General features: G+C 39.3%; 1 protein-coding gene across 5 annotated transcripts in view; it reads left to right on the plus strand.

The window, feature by feature from the left end:
- The first annotated feature begins 241 nt into the window (after window positions 1-241).
- The window catches only part of lrp8 (low density lipoprotein receptor-related protein 8, apolipoprotein e receptor), a 165,811-nt gene continuing 151,228 nt past the window's right edge, over window positions 242-14,824 (plus strand). For 2 of the 5 annotated variants that reach the window (XM_019894348.1, XM_019894350.1), the window contains exons 1-2: window positions 245-557; window positions 1,222-1,347. In XM_019894348.1, coding sequence (XP_019749907.1) covers window positions 491-557; window positions 1,222-1,347 — 193 coding nt within the window. In that variant the 5' untranslated portion in view covers window positions 245-490. Of the gene's footprint in view, window positions 558-1,221; window positions 1,348-14,824 lie in introns of all 5 variants that reach the window. The other 3 variants (XM_019894352.1, XM_019894349.1, XM_019894351.1) reach the window with 3 other exon arrangements.

The following is a 14,824-nucleotide window of genomic DNA, read 5'->3' on the forward strand; positions in this document are numbered from 1 at the left end:
GGTTTCAAGAGACAGCTTCTGACATATTTTGATAAGTAGATTATTCTACCAGTTTACTTCAGATAAAACAATGCCACTGGTTCATTAATGAGCAATGCCATACTGCACTTGCCACATGCCGTGGTACTTTGAGCAGGTCCAACCTTGGAGTCGGGCAAGACGCGCCAAAGTTAGAAAAGCGTTTTCATCATATTCCGGGATGCGTCCCTCTCATCGTGACTCAGCAATGCTAGCAGGTACGACCTCCCAAGCTGGTTTTTAAACTAACTGCCAATTACCTCACACACCACCCTCAGCCTCAGCCATCCCGCCCATAAACGTCACCGATTCAAACGGCAGTCGAGGCAGAGGCAGAGAAAGGGAGAAAAAAGGAGGGAGCCGAGCGGGTCGCACACAATTCACACCGAGAGAGCTTTAACACCAGACACAGTGACATCTTGGGGGTCACTCGGCGGTGTTTCGATTGCATGAGCAACCGGAGGACTTCAAGATGTGGAAACAATTCGGCAAACTCGTACTATTTCATTTTCTGCTTTTGGAGCTCCATTGCGCGAAAGGTAAGACGCTTCGCCTCATTGGGAGAGAGTGGAAATCACGCACCGCAAGACGCCCGGGACGTGTGATTCTCGTGTTTTGGAAAATAAAAAGACTTCATCCATCACCCGCAAATAAAGGGGAACCAGGGTGGTGACAATGTGCTGGGGGGCAGGTGTAGCTGCCCCGCACGAGCGAGTGGGGACAGACTGCACGTGTTATACATGCAGCGCGTGGAGGATGTGTAGCAAATGGGCAGCAATCTTATATTTTATCTTTTTGCGGAGGCGCAACGTATGTGTTAGAATGTGCCAAATTAAGACTTACTAAGATGTGATGCCAAAGTAGTCCACTGACTAAGTCAACAAAACAAAACAAAACAAAATGAAAAAGCAAATCAGTCAGAAATATTAATGCATTTCTATAAAACGTCTGCAATGCATTATAGATGTGACACCGTGTAAATAAAACGGAAACTAAAACTTTAGACCAATACTACATGCAACATATTTAAATGTGTTTAACCGCCCAAGTTTAAGATCGTGAAAACATGATCTAAAATGAACCAGTGCGAAAATAGTTATATAAAATGACCCTTTGAATTTTCATTGCCACATCGATAAGCATTCTGTTTCCAAAGAACTGGAAATGATAGGTTGCTGACTCCTTGTTGTTTTAAAAACACAGGAATTCATACAGAATCGCAGTGTGAAGCTGGGCAGTTTAAATGCAACAATGGAAGGTGCATCCCAACCCTTTGGAGATGTGATGATGATGATGACTGCTCGGACAACAGTGACGAGGAGAACTGTCGTAAGTCGCTTTGCACACTTTTTCATGCTATTGTTTGCTGTGTATGTTATCAGCATTCATTATCATCTGGACCAGGCCTTCCAAACAATTTCAAATGACACCCCTCCTGCCCCCCCATACTTCATTCAAGGATTTTCTAGCATTAAACACTTTTGCTCTCGGAAATCAAGTGTTCCCTTGCAGATGTTGAAAAAGTTAATGCTGAAAATAAGCTACTTTTCTCATTGGGCCCCTTTGGAATCTCATGGAGACATCAGTGTGCGGGACTTGCAAAACCTAAGACACAAGGTCATATGGCCTCTGGAATTGCCTTAATTCTGACTATATTTGTGGAATTTGCCCCTCTTTGGTCACTTGAGGACAACTATATATTCCTTCTCCTTTTATCGTGCAGCTGTGATGTAGGACTGTTGTTACCAGTGTTATTACCAACCTATATTCTGAATTCAGAGTCATTCTGACCTGAAATAAAGAATGTAAATAAAGTAATATACGTCATGACATAATCTGGTGAGTACTTCAGCATTTATTAATGCAAACGTTACCGCTTGTATATGTGGATGTACTGAAAGTGGCTGCATTTTTGTTCTCAAGGTCGCTGCTGCCTTTGTGTGTTGCCTGACAATAATCAGAGTTTAAAACACAGAAAACCATATCATTGTCATTGTTCAATCACATTTCCTCAAGATGAAGTGGGCGGGGGGAAAAAGACCAAAGCACTATTTTCCCCTCGTACTGCTTCTGAATGCCTTTAGGAAATTGCACGGACGACCAGACGAGCAATTATCGCTTATGTATGTGTCATGGCACTAATTGCTTGAATGGTTACATTAGTGGCCAATTGGTTCGTCACATCACCAACCGTTCTCTCACTTTGTTCGGCCACAATGGTCACTGGCCCTGAATGTCGCTGGACTTTCCGATATGATTTGTGACATTTTCACTGACAGATTAGGATGATTAGGCGTCCTGTTGGCAATAGCTGAAAGGATGCGCTGTTCAATTTATGAGTCTGATTCCATGGGCAGAAAGAGTTGGCTGAAACATACTGTTGAAACAAATTGGAGCAAATATTTCTTACAAATGGTTATATATTTTGCTTTTGTGCTTCTCTTTCACCCTTTCAATGTCTCGTAGGTCTGAAAGTACATTTTATCTGTGCACCGCCCAGCGGTGTGTATTCTGCAGTCTTATAAATTTGGACTGTATTTATTCCCATTGACATTTTGCTCTCTTTCTTTTCCCTGAAAAGATCCCTCACTCTTTTAGAATTGTAACCTCACCATTTTTATGATTTCCCGTGGACAGTAAAGCCATGCCAAAGGGCCAAGCGAGAATGAGCATCAGCTGATGGGTCAGTCAAGAATAAATCCAGTAGCATGACTGAGTCCAGTTGCCAGAGTGATGCTTAGGGGCTGGCGCTGTGCCAGCTCTTACAACAGATGTCACCACTGTGCACCCTCCCTGCAACCTAATATCACTGGCAAGGCTCAGAGAAAAAGGAGGACGGTCACGGAAATGATTGAATAAGTTTAGATCAGAAGAAACAGGATGATGTCAAGCAGACCAAATGTGAATGTAAATTTGGAGAATGGTCCTGTTGGCAAATCAAAAAAAGGAACTGTTTTTGAAAATGAAAATGTGCGACGGAATCTCTCTCCTATTATTTGCCGATCATAAAACATACCTGCTCAAATTGAGTTGTTTGGATGTCCCTTTACTACATCATGACTGCTCCTTCATGTGGGTTTACTTCCTTTGAGGATTTAACACATCTGAATGAGGCTTCACTCAAGCTACTGTATAGTTAAATATGTAATTAAACTTCTAAAACATGTTGCAGATACTCTAAATGTATGAAGGTAGTGCCGTATTTTCCACACTAAAAGGCGCACTGGATTATCAGGCGCACCTTCAATGAATGGCCTGTTTTGTAATTTTTTTCATACATTGGATGCACTGGATTATAAAACGCAATCTACAATGCATCCACTAGATGGAGCTACGGTCAAGGAAATGCCAACAGAAGATCAGATGTCAGTAAAATGTAGGAGACTGGACTGTCTCAGAAGTGTTTGTTATTTATTCCTTTGTTGTGTATTCACAAACGAGGAAATCACAAAATAAATTCTCAGAATTTATTTTGTGATTTCCTCGCTTGATTTTCTGTTTTGATGCACTGTTTTCAATCTTCGTAGTGTCATTGAAGTAATCGTTAATTTACGTTTTTCGGAGGCGGTCATGAACGCCTCTCGAGTCGAACGGAAGAAGAGAAGGCACGGAGACGGACAAAGACGTACCTGTATTTGTTGAGACTGTGTAAACCATTAATAAAGTGTGCGTTTTAAAAAACCAACACCACAGCTCTCCTTTTTTCGGAGCTGCAACAAAAACTTAATAAAGCAGCGACACAGTTCACTGAACAAACAGCAAGTTATGACATTGTAAGCATGTCTCCATCAAGGAGTGATTTTGGGGTCGACATATTACCGTAATGACCATACGCAAGGCGCACCGGATTTCAAGGCGCGCTGTGAGCTTTTAAGAAAATGGAAGGTTTAGGTGCACCTATGAGTGCGGAAAATATGGTACTGTACTTTGCACCACTTATTTCGAAGTGCAGTTAAATAGTAGCATTATATTACACTAAATTGACAATTTATTTGAAAGCATACATTGCCCCCCTGCCCAATTCAATGAATCTTCCTGACATTGAAATCGAACAGAGCATTCTTATCATGTTAAATATTAGCGTCAACTCTTGCATTGGATCAAATTCGAATTTGCAGATATACGCAACGAGATGGACAGTCAGTCCAGATAACAGTATGTACTGTATGTTACATTACGACTGGAGCAACTGGCTCCTCCAACTGCAGCATAACGGAAGTCTTGCAGAAATACTTGCTGAAGATTGTGATGTCTTTTGTGCTTTCGATCAAGCTTTCCTCTTACTCCTCCAGCTCCTCTCCTCCATTCTCAACATGCCTCTTGGTAGATTCCTCTCTTGTTGCCCAGGGAAACGGCAAAGCGCTGTTGATGGTAGTGGGGCTTTTTCAGTACGTGTGTGCTTTCTTTGTTGTGAATGCAGCGCTGCTCAACATTTGTGAACACATGGCAAGTGTCTTCCTCTGTACAGCTATGTATGACCTATATTTCAGATGGGGAATACAAAAAAAGAGGCCTTATCATTTTGACAGCAGATTTAAGTGGATTTAGACATGCCTAATCCTACGCGCCACAGTAAAAATCCTGTATCTGAACCTGGTTAGGTTAGCTTTCAATTTTCCTTACTCCCTCCATAATTGTAGGGAAATGTTGAATATCGATCATTCTGCTCACCAGTCATTTAATTAACAGTTGTGACTCAATTGATTACTTTGAGATCATTTTATTGGAGTAAAACAAAGAAACATCATCGACAGAAATAATTGTGGTAGTTACACCAGTGGCAATATTTCATCGCTAGAAAATGCTTTCTTGACTTTTATTGTATTAAATCGTATTTGCCTCAATCGAAAGTACATCCCCAACAATAGGGATGGGCATACTACATTGTTCAGAATTCTGATGATTGGATGATTTGATTTTTTTATGCATCACATCTTCAAAGTAAAGCAAAATTGAGTGCACTATTCACAAAGGTGCAGTAGGCTGAACTAGTCTGCAACCTAAATAAGTGCAACATAATGACAGCTATGGGAAGTTGAGCTACAACGCCTCACTAAAGGGCATCGTCACTTCAGTATAAGTCTAATGCGGGTGAGTTATTTTTTGCAAGCAGCTTGTTCCCCACTGATTGCATTTAAGGAAGTAATGAATCAATAAATAGTGTTGTGTGTAGATGAGCTTAGTCACGCACGTACCCACCAACAATGGTAGCTGCATGGGCTCATCATTATCCTGTCCACTCTCATAAATAACAATGTCTTTGTATTGTTTATGATGAGATAAATCAACTGTGCTCAGAGATGCACCAACCATAATTTAGATGTTTAATGTATTTGCAAATATTAAGTTGAAAACCTCTTCCTGTTAGTCCTGTTACTCAAATGAGTTTTGCTACAAAAAAAAAAACAATGATTAAAAAATGCATTTTTCGGACCATAAGGCGCACTTTAATTTTTTTTTTCAAAAATCGACACTGCGCCCTGTAATTCAGTGCACCCTTCGTACAGATGGATGTCGTCTTTTCAGTTTGTCATCTTGAATTCAAATTAATTCCTATTACATTTGCGTTGTCATTCTCATTTGCATCTAATTGCAAGCAGGTATCTGTATGTTTTCATCGTACTGGAGCGAGAACTACTTTTTGCTTTTGTGTCATTATGGGAAATGTAGTCCTAACTAGCTTAACACTGTGGTCACTGGTTAGACTTAACATGAGCTGAGTTTTTCAAGCGGCATATTTCCAGTATTGACGTGATGTAAACACACAACCACCTTCCAATAGCTACTGGACAGAGCACAAAAAGTTGCATAATTGTGAGCCCATTGACTTGTTTATAGCTGTTGGACTGTCCACCAAGATAGTCCTCAGTGGAAAGTAATAACACAACCACCAGATTGACTAGCGATGCTCAAACTTTCTCTTTCGTCTGTTGGGGGATGCCCCCCACTTGAACCAACTCCCATGCAGTTACAAGTGAGACACGTGGGGCTACCAAATATTTCATGTCCGTTCTGTACATAGCATAACAGCACAAAATCTATCAAATAAACATACGGTACAATTACAATCAACTAATTAACATACAATGCTAAACAAAAATAATGCGCCTGGTAACCCAGTGTGTCTTATGTATTATTTTTTATTTTAATTGAAAAAAAAGAAAAATAAATTAAAGGACACGTTCACCTTATAATACGGTGTGCCCAATGGTTAGTAAAATACGGTAAATTGCCAGATACAGTACATACATACACACACATTACATGTGTATATATATATATATATATATATTTATAAAGCACTTACTTTAATTGTTTGGTCAGATGGGAGTAGTAGATTGAATTCTTAGTGTGGCCTTCCTAATGTGTGTATGTGTGTGTGTGTGTGTGTGTGTACACCATATGATTAGTGGTATGTCAGTGTGTGCAACCACATGACAATGAGTCTGGGCAGGTCAAAGGGGGGCAGCGTCTCCTCACGAGTCATACACCAGCTTCCCATGAAAGGGAAATCACAACACATTTCACGCTGCTGCTCCACATGTAAGTGTGCAAGTTGGGGTGTCATGCTGACACATACGCGTGCGCGCGCACACACACACACACACACACACACACACACACACACACACACACACACACACACACACACACACGTGCGCACTGGAGAACACGTCGAAGGTCAGATTTCTATGTGTGAGGTCAAGAGGTCAAAATGAACAGCGGGTAAAATAATTGCATTGGAGCACACATGCTGAAAATCAAAAGCAGTAGAAGGAAGTGTTGAGAGCACTAAATTAGAAAAACTGAAATAGAAAAAACAGAGACTCTAATGGGAGGTCAACACTCATCATGTTTGCAGATATTGTGGGGACTCACCCATGTTTGTGAATCTGTGTATGAAATGTTGCAGTGGTAGTGTAGTGATATGCAGAGAACAATACCCAACGCTGTGTTCATCTCACCATTCAACAAGACATTTGTGTGTCTTTGTCGCACTTCAAGAACAGACAAATTAGGAAACCATCTTAATTTAGTGTGGCTGTGACTCAACTCACAACAAGCACCAGATGGGCAGATAGTGACCAATTCCTTCAAAAAGGAAGCAATTTATTGCCTCTCGCAGTTGAAGTTTGCTATCAAACAAAAGCTAAAACAAAGAGAATTGCATGTTGTGTATGTTAAAGGACCGCATAAATTTGCCTTAGGAATATCTGCGAGCTTCATGCTAAGAGACTATTCAAGCACCATTGGCTAATGAATAGCACCAGTGTCACCGTGACTATGTTTACATGCAGTCAGTAACCCATATAATACATACAGAAAAACAAATATGTTCATCTTCAGGTTTTCAAAAACCTGAATAAGACCCTTTTAATGCCCCCAATATTTTATCATATTAAACACAATCAGGTTACCTCCTTTAAACGGAACATTGCATTGTGTTCTCCGCATGCCCTCTTTGCAAGGAATCCTTGTCTATTGAGTACATGAAGCAACCCACCAGAAATACGTAAGCAGAGATGCACAAATATGGTGAAATTCAGACGCAGCACAGAGCCACACTTTTGGAGCAAGGAGGAAAGCGTCTGTTTTATTTGTGTGGTGAAGTCACATGAATATAATGTGTTTCATTGACGGCAGCAAGTAAGATGCATAAATTACGTCTACTTGCGTCACAATGTTATCCATGCGTCGCCGTCTAAATCGGGATATTCCAATTGCCATGTATATGGGAGTAACTCTTCCCACTCACGTATGTAAACGGGTTGTCCCAAATGTTTCAGACACCAGAATATTGAGGGCACGTAAACGTAGTCTACATTGTAGCCATTCAAGCAAAAGATATTTGAACAACGGTGCAGCAACAAATGTTGACAGAAAATATTGCAATGGTCACAAGTATATATTCTTTATCATTTTCAGAAAATGCCTAAACGTTATTGCAGCGTTCTGAGCGTCTTTCCCTGTCTCCAGGAATATTAGTAAATCTGTTTTATACTGCACCCTGTTGGCCAAGGTGTGCACACCGGAAGGAGTCACACAGAGCATTAAGAAAGATGCAAAATTGTTCAATGCCTTAAATTCAATTTAATAATTCAATATGTTCCCCCTGTAAAGTTTTATTAAGAGTAGTGCTTTAGATTGATACTTTTAATAAAAACTATTTTTATTGATTTTATTTTTTTCCAAGGAGGCGAGAACTGATTTGGGGAGCAATGATCTGAGAGAGAGGATAAAGCGGATCGGAAAATGGATGGATGGATGATCTGAGATACGAGTGTTATGTGTAAATCAGCCAATATACGACTCTTCAAGCATTGGCCAAAATAATTGGCCAAATGGCCAACGTTTGTTGATTGTTTTATGTACTCTAGCCATTTACGGCAGTTGTTCACAAATAACACTGGTTTCATCATTTATTACACATAAATCGATACAATAACCTTGTATCCTTAAATGTGTTAAATGAAATGTGTCAAGACTATTGATATGAACATGTCATTCAAAAGCCAATCTTAGTTTCTGAAAGCAATGCTTTGGTGAGAAATGTGCAAAGAATTAACCTAGGTATCATTGTTTTACACACAACCTAAAGTCACGGTTTGTTGAAAAATCTAATAAAAACCAAGTGCCATACAAATTAAACAAATGTGCAAAATATGACAATGGTAACACAAACACACACATGACAAGGATTAATGTTCGTATAACTTCGTTAACCAAGAAGAAAAGTTATTTTTTGAGCAATATAGCTACAGCTAATCTTGACCATTCATGGAAGAAAATTGCAGCTACTGAAATCACTGTATAATCGATGGCCATTGAAATGCATTAGAGAGGAAATATATTTTGTACATTACATATACCTGTATTTTTTAATTAATTGGCCGGTTAATCAGTAATGTGTATTTATCTCAGCCAAAAATCAGTACCGGTATTGGCCTCGAAAAAAAATCTATATCGGTCTGGCCCTATTATGTGTTTTGAGTCTAGTCATGGAACAGATTAAACTCATATGTGATGTCAAGGCCCCACTGTATAAGAAAGAATCAGCTTAGCTATAGCTGGTTGTGCCATAGTACAGAGTTTTGCAATTCCAGTTTTATGTGCACTAAAATGTGTATTTCAGGTGCTGTATTCACAGCTATTTAAATTCCTGTTTCCCGCCCTATTGGATTTGGGACTGATGCTCCCTGATGAAGAATTACATGCATTTTGTTACAAGATGGAAATGACAGGCCATAGAATACACGACAAGTTGTGAATTTTATTATGACAATTTCTTCTTTTGAAGTTTTTACTTAAGACATCAGAATATTAAATTTACTAATCTGTTTGCCAAGCATTTTGTCACATGAGCCCACAATGTGTGATGATCTCCTTTGTCAAACCCAGTATCATATGCTATCAACCAACAGTATTCAGTCTGCTGAATAGGTGTTGGTGTAGTAGTGCAAAGCAGCAGCGGGGTAATTTTAGCTGAGGTCAGTGCTGGCCTTGGGCAATTCTGTCTCTCTGTCTATTGATGCTCTCTTGTGCATTTTAGGCCCAATTTGTGGCTTTTGCCCCTATCACTGCATCTGTTACACATGTCTGTCCTGCCTCTGCTCTGTGAGGATGTGCAGCGCAACCAACCTCTGAACTTGGTGTGTCTGTATGTGTGTGTGGGTGTGTGTGTGTATGTGCGCTTTATTGGGTTGTAATATGTTTAATTTTGGGCTGAACAATCGCCATCACGACATTGACACATGCGTTATGCATATCGCACATGCGACAAGTTCACATGGAATTGTATCCTTTAATAGGCTTCACGATCTGATACGATAACAGTATCTCGCGGCTCAACTAAGACCAAATCTCTTAATCAGATAACAATACATTGTGGCTGACTGTTTTTCCATCTGAAAAAAATATTTATTCAATAAAGATGCCATTTTATTTCATCTAATATCAACATCGCAGTATTCAACACATACCGCATATTGCAAGTTTTTCCAACATTGGGAGGCTCTAGTTCATCTGCAACTTGTTTGTTTCTAATTTGGTGTTTGCATGTTATATTGACATACCAAGACTGTTGTTTGAGAGCCCTTGAGAAACACTTTATATTTATTGATGTGTTTCCATTTAAAGTCGTAAGAGCAGGGGTGTCAAACTCATTTCACATTGTGGGTCACATACGGCGTCAGTAGATGTCAAGTGGGATGGACCATTAAAATTATACCATACTCTGCTATAAATAACCAAAATAATATGTCTTTCCTTTGTTTTCATCTAAAGCAGCACAAGAACATTCGGGATATGTTGACATTTAATGAACATGTCTTTTACAAAACATTTCATGAATCACCTTAGATTTCCTTAGACAAATGTGCAATTTACTTTTATCATTCACATATATGCATTGCAACTGTTCCCACTGATTTTACAAAGGCACAAAACTTTACCTTTGAGTAATTGGTATTGAAAAATATAATCATGCATTTTAATATTAAACGAGAATAATAAATAAATGATTTTTTTAAAACCATTTACACATGTGCAGATAAAATATAAATTTAATCCCTGCCTACACTTTACAAACTAAAGAGTAAACAGTGTGCCCCCTAGCAGATACTATATGAATTGCATCTTATTAAAAATGTCATTCTGTGTCTTTTATGCATTTTTTTCATTTTTAAATTATTCTGCGGGCCTAATCAAACCTCCTCGGGGGTCGGTTCCGGCTTGCGGGCCGTATGTTTGACACCCCTGTGTTAGAGAATAAGGAAGGACGTTACACTCGATTAGACATACCTATAAAAGACAATTACACCATGTCAGGACTTATTGAGAGTGAGCAACATACCGGTACAAATAAAGCAAATACATATGAGGATGTACAGCTCTTGAAGTCCATTCATTTTTGTAAGGAGTATGTATTGCTAGAATTCATTTTCCAAAACTGTTGATACACTCACGCTTTCCCCGCCGACACAGTTGACATGTATTCTTGGGATTACCTTGAATTTTTAAAAGCTGTTTTGTACTGTGGATTTGTGGATTTTGGAAAGTTGTGCACTTGAAGTATACATCTGTCATTGCAGCTCAAAAACAGTGGGTGAATATCTGACCGTGAGGCAGGAACTAATATGAGAGAGGCAACATTCATGCGACCAAAGATAGGCTGGGGACAGATATCAAAATAAATGACACATCATCTTGCTTGTGTCTTCCTTTTGTTGATGCCGCGGTCGCTCTCCGCAAATCAAGCAATAGGAACCTTTTGTTGGCCAATCACAGCCACTATCATTAGGGCCAAAAAAAAAGAGCTGGAGAAACAGACAGAACATTTCCATGTGGGACTCAAACAGAGATGTGCTGTGGCCATTTATGCTGGCTAAAGCTAATGCTAACTGGGTAGGAAAACTTGAGTTACATGTCACATGTGGCTTTCATTAAAGGAGATCACAATTAGATACAGTTCAGAGGTGCCTTAATATGTTTGGGGCATGCTTTTGTCACTTTACCACAAGCATCAAATATTTAAGAGTATGACACACCCAATTCATACCCCATTTAATGCAAGTGAGCCAGCCCTCATCCTACCTCACATACTGTTGGACCAGTGGCAAGTCAACATTTTGTTACCATGACAACTAGTGGCGGCGCCTGGAGTGCTACACTTAGCATCCCGTATCTAAACAAGCCACTATGATCAGCAAAGCACAAAGGAGCCCCTTCAAAGAAAGCGGGGACTCCATTTTTCCTCGTGGAGCTAGCGTCGATGCCGACAAATTACACTCGTCAATTACTGTGGAGGCTTGTGTATGTGGCAGCACGGATTTATTTGGTTGTTTAATTTCACACTTGATAGGTGAGCAGGGACTCCAAACTGTGTGTATACAAGCAATGAAATCAATTTCCCATAATCTGTCCCCTTTAGAATTTGGAAGACTGCAAAAACAGTACAAATGTAGAACAGGATTGCTTCAGTTCAACAGATCATATGTGCATCCGTTAAAATTTTTTACTGCTTTTTTATGACTGTGAGGGGCTGTTGCCCCGCCCCCCCCCAGATCATCTGTTTGACACAGTATCATGGAATTAATCTGCAGCTCAGATTAACCAAATACACTCATGTGCCTTAGTTTGATTATTTACAATTGCTCTAATCTTGTTTTGGAGCGTGCCCTGTTCCAACCGGCGAATGCAGCTGAGGAGCGAATGTGAAATCAGCTAAGAATGCTGTTGAATCAAACATTAGTGATAATACCTGTGTGCTGGGTTGATGTTGATGCCACAATAGAGTTATGAAGTTCTGCATGTCAAAAATGTTCATAAGAGTTTTTTTGATCAAGGTTTAAGTATAGCTTGATCTACTCCTTGTTTGTTATCATTTTTTGCTCTCTATAATTATCTTGCGTCTTTCTTTTATTGTCCAAAGATAAAACATGTTTTGTTTTATAAATTTCTCTTAATTTCATTCTTCATAAAAAACAAACAAATAAACAAACAAACAAACAAACATCCACAAACACTATGATCTCAAAAGAAAATGTTATTGTAGCAGAAGCTCGTGTTTTGTGTGCATGCACATGTTGACAAGGGTTCGCGTTAGTTTTTTCTCGGATTAATGCAAGGAGACTTTCAAGCAGAGCATCTGCTGTCGAGCAGATGAAGAGATGCTTTCAGTGTTTGAAAAGTACTCATACATTAATGATGTCTCTTCATCTTTGGACAGAACAAATCAATTCAAACAAATGCACAGAAATATAATATGGGGTTGTGGTTAACCAATGTATCGTAGAAAGGGTTCTGTCAGTCGTCATCTGTACCTGTGGGTAAAAAACAAAAAAACCCTTTCTACGATGGAACTTTCCTGTACGACTGAGAGCCTCCACAAGTTAACCAATGTAATTATAACACATCGGTTGCCGTATTTTCTGCATTACAAATCGCTCCAGAGTATAAATCGTAACAGCCATAAAATGCATATTAAAGAAGAAAAACACATATACAAGTTGCACTGGAGTACAAGTCGCATTTTTGGCGGAAATTATTTGATAAAATCCAACACCAACATGTCATCTTGAAAAGCAATTTAAAATAAAAATAAAAGAGAAAACAACACACTGAATAAGTGTATGATATGCTAACGTTACATGACGCATAAACAACAAACTGGGAACAACTCCGTTGGTACAAGATTCGGTGCTTCCTCTTCTACATTGCTTGCGTCAGACTCATCGTTGACTCAACACGGGCCTAGAGCGCCCCCTTGCGGTTCAATGTGAAAATAACATGTGATATGATATCATAATGTGTTAATAATTCCTCACATGAATTGCTCCAGAGTACAAGTCACACTCCTGGACAAAATATGAAAAAAACTGCGATTTATAGTCCGGAAAATATGGTAGTTCGAGTTTAAATGGCCTTTTTTTTCTGTAGAAACTATCCACAGCTATTTGTTAAAAAAATTCACCTCTTGAAGGTTTTTGTGCTCTCTCTGTAACAACCCTGCAATCACCCTAAGTTACCCTCACCCTATTGATTTATGAAAAGTGCAGTTACTACAAGATTTGGTTTGTGCACTCCGGAGGTATATCATAAAGTCATATAATTAACATGTTGCTGTAGATTAGCTGGGCTACACCAGAGCTCAACGATTTCAGGAAATGATTGATTTGTGATTCTTTTGCCAGATATGGCGGTTTTGATTGCATTCCTGTTTTTTTATTTTTTGTTTTTGTTTGTTTTTTCAAATCAAGCTTCAGGGCAAGATTCACTAAATACAGTGACATTTACGAACATGACAGAAAGTTATGTCATCCCATCAAAACATTAGAAGCTATTACTCTTAATAATGTTAGGACACTAATACAGCTGTGCACGGGAAGCACTCCTTTTTCAAGTTTTTAAACTGATTCAATAAAGGAGGAACTCCCGCTTGCTGTCATACATATACAAACATGTAATACTCTAATTATGTATGTAAAAATACAAGTTTTATTATTTTAAATCAAAAATGTTCAATTTTACACAAATTTACATTTTCATTGCACATCATATAAAATCGTATATGATCAGAATTTTCTGTCATGTACAATTGTCTGTTCCCAGCTTGAAGCAATGAAACCCACACGAGTCGCTCTGAATCAATCAGAGGATGGAAAAGTGCTGAAATGCCTGCAAGGGAAGCATGCAAGCCCTCCTATATTGAAATCTGATTGGTTCAGATCGATTTCATGTAGTTCATTTTCCATTTGCCGATTTTTGCTTCCAACAAACACCCTTGTAACATAAACAACCAAAATTTCTCCACAAAATAGTGAAAAGGCCTTCGTGACAACGAACAGTGGGAAGCTAACTGCTGCCATGACCTTGCTTATGAAGAAAAGGCACAACACGGAATTCCCCTCCGTTGGTTAGCAACGTTACTGATCAACCTGTACATCGTTGTACTTTCGGAGGCACGGCGCGGTCCTGAGCACATGGTCTGAAAACGTGGGGTAAATGGCTGCAAATCTCGCTGTCTGTGAAGGCTGAAATTGTCTCGCACTTTCGAGTCTTACAGACACCGCTCAGCCGAGACTAGGAATTGGCAAAACCAACGATTTCGACAATCATCTATAATGACAACAAAATCATGGCAGAGTTTGAGGCCAACCGAGTGAAAGAAAAACAGCTTCAGGGCGCAGTGCTTTTCATTCGAGGACTGCATGTTTTCTTCATACTGTATACACCTATTTGGAATTAACATGACATACATGTAATTAACATAAACATATGTCTATACCTCTGTGTGTGCACACGTGCG

This window comes from Hippocampus comes, unplaced genomic scaffold, assembly GCF_001891065.2.
Source record: "Hippocampus comes isolate QL1 unplaced genomic scaffold, H_comes_QL1_v1.1 scaffold282, whole genome shotgun sequence".
Lineage (NCBI taxonomy): Eukaryota > Metazoa > Chordata > Actinopteri > Syngnathiformes > Syngnathidae > Hippocampus > Hippocampus comes.